Here is a 12,997-nt window from a genome sequence, read left to right as displayed (position 1 = left end):
AAATTCCATTTTTAACAAACATATTTTTTTCTCAAAATGAAATGAAACAATTACTTTACATTCTTATTGAGAAATTATTGTAGAGTTTGATTCAGAAATGCTCAATATCTTTTTTTTTCTCATAAAAGAATTTTTTGGAGTGCATTCATGCTCAAAAAAGAGAAACTAATGTTTTAAGCAGGTTCAAAAACTTAATGTAAACATGAATAAACCATAAAAGTTTAATTGTTAAGTTTTGTAGAGATTAACAATTTAAGTTTATCCAAACTAATTTTTTCTTCATTTTTAGGTGGAGGCGTGCCGATTATACAGTAAATATTCTTGTCGACCTGCAGATGTATCTCTCATTCCATTTCATGTTGAAAAAGTATGTTTATCTGAATACTCATATTTTATTGTTATTATTAACTGATTCACTTGGGAGGACAATAAATTACCCTTTTCCGAATGCTACTTTCAAAATTAATCAATAGTTGCTTCATAATCATATATTTATATAAATTTTTATTTATCGCATCCAATATCTTTCAGGCTGTAAGAGAGAGTATCTATGGTCGGCCAGGTGCTTGCTACATTGATATAACTGGTGATATCATATCTCAAGAAGCTGTCTCAGATGAAATAGAGTATCCTCTACCTTGTCCCGATCCACCTATTTCCTTGGCATCTCCCTCCAGTATACGAGACATGGCCAATATATTGAAATCAACAAAACGACCCCTTGTTGTTATAGGGAAAGGTAAATATGTCTTCTGTGTCAGTTTCAATTTATACCACCCTCTCCACAATCATATGACTGAGTTACTAGTCCATAACCTTGATCTCCCACGGGTCAAAGAGTACAGGGAAGACCTGGAATTATAAGGGACTTTTATTTTACTCTAAAAAGCAGGAAATAGTCAGGGAAGGTCAAATTTTTACAAAAATCCTGGAAAATTCCTATATCATACCTGGAAAATAACCAGTCTTAGATTGTCAAAAACAGTAATTCAGTAACAGTATGTCAATAACAGTAATTGTAACCACTTTTTAGTGAAACTTTTCCTTGTTTCGATTCTCATTCTGTTACATATTTTTGATGTTTTCTAATCTAATTCTCATTCTGTTATTTTTTATTAATTCTCATTATGTTATGTTTTTGCTCACAAAATCTTACAAAAAAAAAAAAAAAATCAAAAGTTTCAGATGAAAAATAGCTATATTTTCCTTTGATAACTATATATTCTTTCTCAGGTGCATCTTATAGTCGAGCTGAAAGTCAAATTCAAGAGCTTGTTGAGAATCATAGACTTCCATTCTTACCATCACCTATGGGAAAGGGGGTTGTCCCAGACAGCAGCCCCCTCTGCATGTCTCCTGCTAGATCAAAGTAAATACATAGCTTCACTTTTTTTTTGACAGATTACATGTAATTGTCCTTTTCAATTCTAATTTGGATTTCCTGTAAGCATGTTTTTTAAATCAACAAATTTAAATCTCCTGTTTTTAACAAAGACTCCTGTATTTTACGACTATCTCCTGTTTACCCATATATTCTCAAATTTCTCTGTATTTATTGAAGAAAAAAAAATATTAATTGCTATAATATAACTGCTGATGACAGAAGTACTTCTTTTATCCCTCAACAGATGGTGTTATTGCCAGTACTGATGTTGAGTTTTAATAGTTTAAATAATTATAAATAATGGTTTTGAAAAAAAATGGTTGTAAATCAATAATGGTTTTTATTAATCTTTTTCAGATTAGGATTTATATACCTTTTTTTTTACTTTGCTAAATGTTAGTGTTTCCAATTTTGAATTTCTTTCTTTTTTTTTTTTTTTGACTTACATGATTATGCATGATGTATCAAAACTTTATGGGTAGCATAAATAATACCGCTAGTAAAATCTCTGTTACTTTATTTCTCCTATATTGGCATCTATGCTCCTGTAATCACCCTTTTAATTTATTAATACTAGTTAAAAAGTTTTTCTTTTCTCTCCAAAACTGCTCTTTATCAATACTTATATGTAGACTTATTTTATTAGTTTCCCTTTTATTTTCACAGTATTGCATAGAGCAGCAGTTTCCAATTCTTTTTGTCTATGGAACCCTAATTGATTGACTTTTTATTTAGCATAACCTTAATTTTATGAATCAAGTTCACTAGCAAATGTGAATATATTAACCAAAGTGAGACTACTAATAATTCTCGAAACATTCAATAAAAAGAATTTAAAAAAATTGATTTTCTCATATTATCAAAAATAGTTTTAAAACTTGGCTTTATGCCAAGCAGTTAAGCTTGCTCATTGGAGAGACAAGTTCCATTTATGTACTGTATTTATTACTTTGTGATGTCATACAATATTTTGAGTTGAACATATGAAGTTTTTGAATTACAATTGCAATAACTAATGTAAGGATGCATATCCTGCGGCCCACACTAGCTTCTGAACGCATTAAAAAATTTCTTTCAATGTGGTTTTGGTTTAAAGTATTATAAATTTTCTTTAATTAAAATATTTAATTCAAATTTATATTACTCTATGAAATGCATATATTTTTGCACTTTCATTCTATAAGCTTATATATATATATATATATATATATATATATATATATATATATATATATATATATACACTACCGGTCAAAAGTTTAGACTCACTTGTATTTATTTCAAAAAAGTTTCAAAAATAGTTAAATGTTTCTGACTTAAACGTACAATTTATCAAATATAATCATAAACAAACATCTCAAAACTCTGTTTTCTTTTAAAACTGTTTATTATTTTTTCATTTTATATCTATTCTGTAGTTGATAACGGAATGAACGAAAGTGCATGTAAGTACCTATTCTAAAACAAGTGCAATTTATTTAAAAATTTTTATTAATTCTTATTTTATAAACAATTTACATTTCATCTTCTTTTATGGGGTTAATTATAAGTTATGTTCATGTGCATGACAAATTTTAAGTGTTGATATAATAGCCTTAATTAGCCAGAATAACTGTTATCTATTAAAAAAAAAAAAAAATTTTTTTATGCAATTTATTACAGAAATATGGGTCAAAATCGAGAAATAAGTGTAGAAACATGTACAGTTATTATTGCACTTCATGCAGAAGGCTATTCAAGTAGACAGATTGCCTCTAGAACTAATGTTCCTCAGACCACTGTTGTCAGAACTTTGCAAAGGAAGAAAACTGGCCAAAATAAGAGCCGCCAGGGATCAGGAAGACCTAGAATAACGTCAAAACATGAAGATAAGTTTATCCACATTCAAAGCAATCGGCAGAGGACTCGAATAGCACCAGAAATCCGTGAGGAATTGAATGCTACTCGGCAGAAAGTTGTGTCAGTATCTACTGTACAGCGTCAACTTCGTGACTATGGTTTAAAGGGTTGTGTAGCTGTAAGAAAACCTCTTTTGAAAAAACAGAATAAAGTAAAACGACTGCAATGGGAGAACTTTAGAACAGTGGTCAAAGGTTTTGTTTACGGACAAATCAAAATTTGAATCGTTTGGAAGCAAACGAAGGCAGTATATCCGTCGTTTAGTTAGTGAACGTATGACAAGTCAATGTTTACTACCAACTGTGAAGCATGGTGAAGGTTCAGTCACGATTTGGGGATGTTTTGCCGGTGATAAAGTTGGAGATCTTGCAAGAATAGAGGGTATTATGGATAAAAAATATTATCCCAGAATATTGCAGCATTACGCTTTTCCATGTGGACAGACAATCGTTGGTCAAGGATTTGTTTTTCAGCAAGATAACGATCCAAAACATTAATCAAAATTGTGTAGAAACAACATTGCATCAAAAGAAAAGAAAAAAGTGCAGAAATACATGGATTGGCTCCCTCAATCTGCTGATATTAATCCTATTGAGCTATTGTGGGATGAACTCGATAGAAATGTTACAAAAATGAGATGTACCAATCAAAACAAGCTTTGGGAACCTTTACTTAGTTGCTGGAACCAGATATCAGCTAGAACATTACAAAAACTAATAGAAAGAATGCCAAAAATATGTGCTGCTGTGATAAAGGCTAAAGGAGGATATTTCGAAGAATCCAAGATTTGACGAAATTCATAAGTTATGCATAAAATTATAGTTCTTACCATATAAGCGTACCTACATTTCTTAAAATAAAGTTAATTTAATGTAATTTTCGGTTTAAATGAAGTCAGTTTTAATTGTTATTTGTCTATTTTTAAAAATTCAAGAGTGAGTCTAAGCTTTTGACCGGTAGTGTAGTATATATATATATATATATATATATATATATATATATATATATATACTAGCTGTACCCTGCGTGCATTGCAAAGCTTTCAGTTTGAATTTAAATTTTGTATTTAAGTGTGTAAATGAGATTTGTGATTATGATTTGAATAGAGAATTTTATTTAATGGTGAAAAAACCAGTGATAGTCTCAACAGTTAATTCTCTAGGATATCGTTAGTGCATTTTCAAACAGACATGTATGGTGATGCACACCGACCATGAAACATATTTTGGATGATGATTTGAAATAATTCTGGATCAATGTCGTCATGAATATTTCTGCTGATATGAGCTGACCAATTTGTCCTGGTGTGAGTTTTTCAATAAGCCAAATCATGTGGCAATTCTCTTTTTCTGCCGTTCAATAGAATGCATCAAACACCGTGTCTCTCTAAAAACATGACTTTTCGCAATAAAACCAAGTTTAGAGCTTAATATTTGTTTTAACTCACGTGTGATAATGCATCATGAAGATCCGATGATGTTTGCCTAAGTTGCTAAAGCTCTTTAATTTTAGCTCAAGCAGGATTGCATGTGAATGTAATAAATAACTCTAGCTGTCCATATGCGCACCGATAATTGTAGCAGCACCGAATGAAGTCATTTGGAAACACGAATGTACTGACCTATATTCGCCAAGAAAAGTTTCTATTGATTTGCTTGACCCGATAACAACGTTGATAATGGCTCGGCTGGCGACGTTAAATCTGGTTGTTTCACTTTGCCTCCAGAACAGCAAATTCCAGCTGTTTCATTCTTAAATTTGAGAGCACTACAAAACATACATAATTGATCCATTTTTCCGATGATGACGCTTGGGTGAAAGACTATAGTTGGTTGTCGGATCATAGTGAAATGCACTGAGATTCAAATCAGAGTATTGGCAGCGTCTGAATAGCGAAGTGCGTTCTTGATTGATTTTTATTCTTGCATCCCGTTGCTCTGATGTTTCCGACGAACGGGCTTGATAAGTGCGTAGTTGATTTGTTAACAGTCTTCTTTCCCGTTGCTCTGATGTTTCCAAGGAACAGGCTTAAGTAGTGCGTAGTTGATTTGTTAACAGTCTTCTTTCCTGTTTCTTAGACGTTTCTAAGGAACGGGCTAAAGCATTGTGTTCTCGATTAGTTTCAAGTCTTTCTTCCCGTTGCTTCGATTTTTCTAAAACACGGTTAGTTCTCTTCTTGCGTGCTTGAGATGTTGATCGACTAAGAGCGATTCGTTTAGGCGGCATATTTTTGCAAATATTCTCTTTCAAACAAATAGAAATATAGAAGTTGACAGTGGTCGCAAGTTTGCTAATTCGAAAATTCACGTATTTATTTTAAATAATAAAAAAGCAATAAAAATGAAATAAATTAAATAAGAAATATAATAATGATAAAATTTAAAACAAAAATCTATTTTTGGTAAATATATACTTGTGGGTGCCCCTTGACGAAATTGGTAACTTATGTTTATCACCATTCCTGTTTGCGCGGAACACCGCGGTAACAGGAATGGCTGCCAAAACATAATGATATTTTAATAATACATTGGAAAATTTCAGCAAGACATTTATAAAACTTTATAAACTTGCAATGAACCCAATGTAAGCAAAATTAATAAACCCAATAAAATGCTTTTTGAATCGAAATAAAAATTAATGGAGTAAGCACAGAAAGAAAAGGAAAAGAAAAACATCTCACTTATTCATTAAGATTGAATTTCCTCAGTTTTAGGTGCACAGAATTCTCTAATAGCAGTTAGATACTGTCTAAATTTATCATGAATAGAATCTGTGTTCCTCCATCGCCACTTAAATTCGGCGAAATGCGAATTGAAAATGGCGTCTGTGGTATCGGAATGGAGGTGACATTTTTTCCTAAAGTCCTTTTTTTTGACTGCCCACATACCTTCGATCCTATTGATCAGAAGCAAAAGTAACCTAACCAGCCGGTATCCAACATAGAACTAACGGACTTCTGAAATTACATATACCGTTGAACATTTAAAAATAACGCTGAAATTTAAACGAATCAGAATCATGATTGGGATTCAACATCGGCCAGCTTGGAGATCAACCGCTATCACAACTTGGTGAGAATCAAGGGGCACCCTCAAATATAGTCTACTCCTATTTTTTAAATGAAATAATTAGAATGAATGTGAATTCGCAAACTTTGTAATAATAAACAATCTAATAGTTTTCAAATGACAACTGTCAGCAAGGAAAAATTGCATACTAAATTGAGCTAAAATTGCATACTAAATATAAATAATTATTAAAAGCGTGCAAGATGAATAAAATTTGCTTTTGCCTTGATTTTTATTAAACAGTTTTCACAATACTAAATCCGTGATACGACCAATAATTACGAAACTTATTCTCGTTGATTTTACGTGCTTGTGCTCACCTGAAATAAAGAACCGAATTATGATTAAATATTAAAGTATATGTAATTTACTTTTCTAAAAGAATAGAGCTATAAGATAGAAAATATCACTGTTGTTATCTACAAGATATTTGAAAACTTATTCGTGTACAGCGAAATTTAAAACAATGGCTAACTTTTAACCAATCAGAAAATTCCATTTCGATTTTCGCTGATACCGTTATAACGGTTTGTGGCAGAATGTTCTATTGTGAATCTAAACCATTCTCGAATCCTTCTGAAGGTACACAGAAAATTTCATTTAAATCAGTCCAGCCGTTTAGGAGGAGTTCAGTGACATACACACGAACAGACGAAATATATATATAAAGATATATATATACGTAACATAAAAAGCTTCTATTAATCTTTTTATGTTAGTTTCTTTGCTATAAAACAACTCCTACTTGATTACTAATTAATTATTCAAATCGAAATACTTTCTCACACTTTTAAAAGCTACATCCTGTTTCTAAATCTATTTTTGGCCCAACTATGCATAAATTTAAATAAAGATCTTTTTTCCCTTTTAAGCCGTGGGAATCACTCGAGCAAGTTCATTAACCAATAGTAATTTCTAAGATTTCTCTAAATAGAGACATTTTTGGATTATTTGCAAGATTTTCCCTACCAGAAAGACTGATCCTGAATGGAGTTAACATCTATTCGCTGGTCTTCCATAAGAACATGATCTAAATAAAATACATCTGATTTCATTAAAATCCTGTGTCTGTTTCCCTGCTCGGTCCGACTGCATCTTTTTACATATATATATACGAATATTCCATTAAGTTTACTGAAAAAAATATATAGTGCTTTGAACACTAATGTTTATACAAAAATTATCATATTTGCCGCTAACATGACTAAATATGCATGTGGCGTTAACGTACCTGCTGTAAGAGAAGCCCTTCTCTCAAAAAGTTGTGCAAACCTAAACTAATGTATATTACTTATTCCTATTATCATTCCATTTTATTGCATATATAAATCAATATTTTAATGATGTTTAAAGATTTCATTGTGATTAGAAGTGATTATAAAAATTATAATGACTTTTACTACTCTCAAACATTGACTAATTTGCATAATAATGGCAAGTTAACAATTTATATAATATTACATGTTCGAATTAATTATTTTTTAAATACTTTTGAACTTATTTCTTAAATTATTTCGGATATTGTAATAAGTTTTTACTTAATACTTGGAAGTACACTTTACTATTTTTGAACTAGTAAATAGCATGTTTCATAATATAATAACTTATAAATAATAATCAATTAAGAATTTAAAAGAACTATGAAATTTTTTCTCTGAATGCAAGTTCCCACAAGACAACTTTGCTTAAATTATGTAAATTTTTGAACGCTCAAAAAACATTTAAAAGAGAAATATATTATTTGAATTCAGTTTATCTCAAATTTTAAAAACTGCTCACTTACATAATTGACTTCCCACATGTAAATCTTTTATTTCCTGATTAGTCTGTAATACAAATGTTTTCGACGTATCATACTGAATTTGTTTTAAATAACTGAGGAAGTTCTTATGCCTAGCTATTGGTCATTTCTTTCTTCGAGGCAATGATATTACATGATGTCAAAAAATTATATCTAAAATCAAATCTATAAATATACAATCTTATTACAAATGCCCAACTTTATAAAAAAAGTTCTCCTGCCTTAAGTGGTATAATATTACATAGTGTGTAAATTTTAAAAAGTACTTAAAGATTATTTTAAGATTTCCGTTTTTTAAAAGCCCTTTTTTCATTGGATGCTTTTAAAAATGTTTAATTTTCCCTTTTTGAAAATGAGATTTTTTTCTTTATCATGTCGATTTTCACTACGTATTATGCAAAAGCATGCTTTTCACATTGTTCTATTCAACATTTTCACAATTCCTTCAACCACAATCTATTTTGGCATACCATCTGTCCATAGGGTATGAAAGCTCCAATCATTTTACATGTTTGATGAAATACTTGGGAGTCCATATGTGCGTCTGCTGAGCTGGATTCAGTAAGATTATTGCTCTCTCATGTGCTACTCTGCTGCCTTTTGCAAGATATTCTCAATTCAAGGCTTCATTTTCCACTCTCTGATATCAAACCGAAAAATCTCTCGATCATTTTTTAATGGCTAATCAGGGGTCTGTTTAGAAGAAATTTGAGTCCGTTAACGGACCCTTCACAAAATATTTTAACTTAAAAACGGATCCTTCACAAAATGATTTTTCTTTTAATCGGACCTTTCACAAATGTGTTTATCTTCATTATTGTTTTGTTAATCGAATAAATCCTTCTCAGATCAGAAAACAAGAAAGATGGATGTAAACGAATTAAGTTTTGTCTTCCGCAGACGATTCTTCCATTATTCGTCCGAAATGAATATTCTGCGTTCAGCAGTATAGGCTAAATACCAAATATTTGTGTGTTGCATCTCTAATTTAGAAGCAGCAATTGCTGTTTATTTTTGAAAATTAAATTTTTTTTATTATAATTTTACAGTGCTCAGCATAATCTTGTATCTATTTACGATTTAAAAACTCCTTGAGAAAGTTTTTTGCAATAACCGGACCCTATTTGCACAAATTCATAAAAGCGGATCCTGGTTGAAAGAATGTGAGTAATTTCTTCACAATTTCACGAAAAACGGACCTTTCACCTAATATCTGGACAGACCCCTGCTAATATAATCAAGAAAAGAGTTGTTTGTCAGAAACTGGCTATTTTATCATGATCATGTAAAGTCTTTGGAAATTATTTTACATTTTGTTAATGTATATAGGGCTTAAAGATAATTTTGAATGCTTGAAAGGTGCTTATTTTTTGTTGAAAGATTTGGCTACGCACCCTGGGTTAATATCATTTTTGTCTTTTTAGTTATTCACAATCTAAAATCTTTATTTATTTGCAGAGCCTTGTCTGAAGCTGAAGTAATTTTGCTTTTAGGAGCAAGGCTAAATTGGATTCTTCATTTTGGAAAACCACCCCGATTCAACAAGAATGTTAAAATATTGCAGGTAAAGAAGTATTTAAATCAGGCTTTGTGGAATTTTTTTTTCTTCTTTTAATGGATGTTTTTTCATCCTAATGAACTTTGTCCATTCAGGTAGATGTCCACATGGAAGAGCTTCACAATAGCGTGCAGTCATCTGTTGCTGTTTGTGGAGATATTGGATCGATCGTTCAACAGGTAAAAATTATAGTACCTATACAGTTTTATAGTACAGATACAAAGCATTATAGTATGCAGTTATATAGTTTACAGTTTTATTGTTCAGGTACAAAGTATTATGGTATACAGTTTTAATTAGATACAACTTTTTGTGCTGTTGCAGAAAAATAATTTAGAATGGTGGGTGAATTTTACCAAAATCACGATTACAGTAAAAATATGCTATTTTATGCACTATAAGACTCAGAAACATGAAATTGCTAAGATGTGAAAAAACGTGTGGAGTTTCATGGAATTAAACAAAAATTATGATTTGATAGTTTGTTAAAGAATTATTATCTAAACTTGTAGTAAAACAAAGATCTGTTTGTCCATATACTGTCGGCTGAAATACAACTTTAGAGATGAAACTTGTAGTGCTGATAGAAACATTTTATATTATAGTTTTAACATGATTTTTTTCCCTTCGAAATCGCCATTTGTTCTGAAGGTTTTGCAAATTTAATTTAAGTGCTTTGTCATTATTATTTTTCAGCTCTTTTGCTTTAAGTATTGACTCTTTATCCATCGTTACCGAAAATATATTTTTCCCTCATGGAGATCCTATTTCTTTATTTTATAAGCTAGCATTAGAGTAGATGTGCATCAAAATTAGCATGAGAGCGATTACATATTGCCAAATATAAATCTTATTGTTCTTTGTGACATTTTTGAAAATGAAAAAATAAAAACTTAATAAATTGCAATGAAAATCCTTTACTATTTGAGTTTTCATATGCCTTATTTATTATCTCATTTATTCTTTTTTATTGAATCTCACAATTTGTATTCCTTTCATTCTTTTTTCTTCTATATTTATATAAAAGGAAAAAGAACTTAAAGAATTGTCCAATTTCAGTTGAATGATGAACTTAAAAAAGATAACTGGGTATTTTCATCTAAAGACTGGCTGAATAACTTAGAGGAGAAGAAGCAGAAAAATATCACAACAATAAAAGTAAATAATTTTCTGTTGTAGTTATTAATACATTATAATTAATACAGGGTGCGTAGCGTTTGTAAAAAATGTTCAAAGGTGCTTATTTTCGTTTTTTAAAAACCCTTAAAGGTGTTATTTTCATTGGGTGTTTTTAAAAAGTGATTCATTTTCCCTTTTTTCAAAATGAGATTTTTTCTTTACCATGCTGATTTTCGCTATGAATTATACGGAAAAAAAACTATTCACATTGACATTGTTTTATTCAACGTTTTCATAATTAATTTAACTCCAATCTATTTTGGCATATTGTCAGTCCGTAGAGTATAAAGATGCCATTCGATTCAAAATTTCATGATTTTTGACAATTGTCAAAAACAATGCCGATAGTTTTTTTTTGACATGACGGTTAAAACAAGATAAAACCGTCAATTGTAAAAAACTTTCCAACCCTGCCTAATTATGGTATTTTTTTAAAGAGCTTAAAAATATTTTTTGAGTGCTTGAAAAGTGCTTAAAAGGTGTTATTTTTTATTGAATAATTTGGCTATGCTTATATAATATATATACGTAAGTATATATACGTAATATATAATATATATATGTACGTTATATATATATACATAATATATAACTTGTGGAGTGAATTGTAATAAAAAAATAGTATGTACTATCTGGTCAAAAGTGTCCGGACACTCGGTGGTTTGGACCTAGAGCATCCTGAGGCGCACACATTAATATGATGTCAGTCTCCCTTTTGCAGCCTGCACACGTCTGAGAAGACTTTTCACCAGTTTTTGATAGGCATGGATCTGTCCAGGGATTTTGTGAAAGGTCATGTTTTTGTGAAATTGTGAAAAAACTACTCATAATTTGTGAATATAAAATTAGCGTTAAGTCACATTCTTTCAACCAGGGTCCTGCTTTTGTAAATTTGTGCGAATAGGGTCCTGTTATTGCAAAAATTGCTAAAAACCTTTTCAATTGATAAATTATTTATTTGCAAAAAAAATATTATCATTTGATATCAATAAGAATAAATTTGTGAAGGGTCCGATTAAAAGATAAATTATTTTGTGAAGGGTCCGTTTTTATGAAAAGATATTTTGTGAAGGGTCCATTAACGGACCCAAATTTCTTCTAAACAGACCCTTGATAGGAATTGACTTCCATCACAGATGAAGTGAGTGCTTGCAGTGAGGAGGGTCGATTTGGCTGTCTATGTAAACTGTGCTCTAATTCGTCTCTAGGGTGTTCTATGGGATTTAGATCGGGGCTCTGAGAAGGCCAGTCCAGTTTTTGAACACTCATTTCGTCAAACAACGTCTGTGCAAGCCTCGATGAGTGAATGGAGCAGTTATCCTGCTGGAAAAGAAATGGGCCTTCCCCGAAATAGTGCCATTGAGTTGGGAGGGCAGCATTGGCAAGAATGACCGTACACATCTCAGACTTCATGTTTCCAACCACAGGAACTAATGGACACAGGCCAAACCACTAGAAACACCCCACACCATTATGTTTCGATCACCATAACAACCGGGTGTCTGGATACTTTTGGCCAGATAATGTATCTTGGAGTTAAAACTTGTTTTTGTTAAAACTTAAAACCGCTTTATAATATACCCATAAATAAATTAATTTAATAATATGTATTAACATGATGCATAGCATTTTTAAAAAGTGCTTAAAGGTGCTTATTTTTGATTTTCGTTTTTTAAAAGCCCTTGAAGGTTCTTTTTTCATTCGGTGGTTTTAAAAAGTGCTTGATTTTCCCTTTCTGGAAATGAGATTTTTTTTGCCTTGTCGAATTTCGCCACGTGTTATGCAAAAGTGTGCTTTTCACTTTGTTCTATTCAACGTTTTCACAATTCATTCAACAATCTATTTCGGCGTACTGTCGGTCCGTAGCGTATGAAAGTACCAATCATTTTACATGCTTGATGAAATACTTGCGAGTCTGCATGTGCATTTACTGAAGCGGGACATGTGCGTCTATTGTGGGATTATTGCACTCTCATGTGCAACTCTGTTGCATTTTGCAAGATATTCTCAATTACAGGCTTAATTTCCACCCTCTGATATCGAACCATAAAAATGTCTTGATTATTTTATAATAGCTAATATAATCAAGAAAAGCGTTCTTTGTCAGA

General features: G+C 31.1%; 1 protein-coding gene across 2 annotated transcripts in view; it reads left to right on the top strand.

Annotated features, from left to right (window-relative positions):
• The window catches only part of Hacl (2-hydroxyacyl-CoA lyase), a 35,815-nt gene that overhangs the window by 10,266 nt on the left and 12,552 nt on the right, over window positions 1-12,997 (top strand). For both annotated transcript variants that reach the window (XM_087168458.1, XM_087168459.1), the window contains exons 6-11: window positions 290-367; window positions 532-739; window positions 1,234-1,369; window positions 9,611-9,716; window positions 9,806-9,889; window positions 10,770-10,868. In XM_087168458.1, coding sequence (XP_087024584.1) covers window positions 290-367; window positions 532-739; window positions 1,234-1,369; window positions 9,611-9,716; window positions 9,806-9,889; window positions 10,770-10,868 — 711 coding nt within the window. The remainder of the gene's footprint in view (window positions 1-289; window positions 368-531; window positions 740-1,233; window positions 1,370-9,610; window positions 9,717-9,805; window positions 9,890-10,769; window positions 10,869-12,997) is intronic.

The sequence above is a fragment of the Parasteatoda tepidariorum genome, chromosome 7, assembly GCF_982258835.1.
Source record: "Parasteatoda tepidariorum strain Cologne lab strain chromosome 7, Ptep-v5.0, whole genome shotgun sequence".
NCBI classification, from domain to species: domain Eukaryota; kingdom Metazoa; phylum Arthropoda; class Arachnida; order Araneae; family Theridiidae; genus Parasteatoda; species Parasteatoda tepidariorum.
Note: the sequence above shows the minus strand (reverse complement) of the source record. Positions and strands in the feature narration are given on the sequence as shown.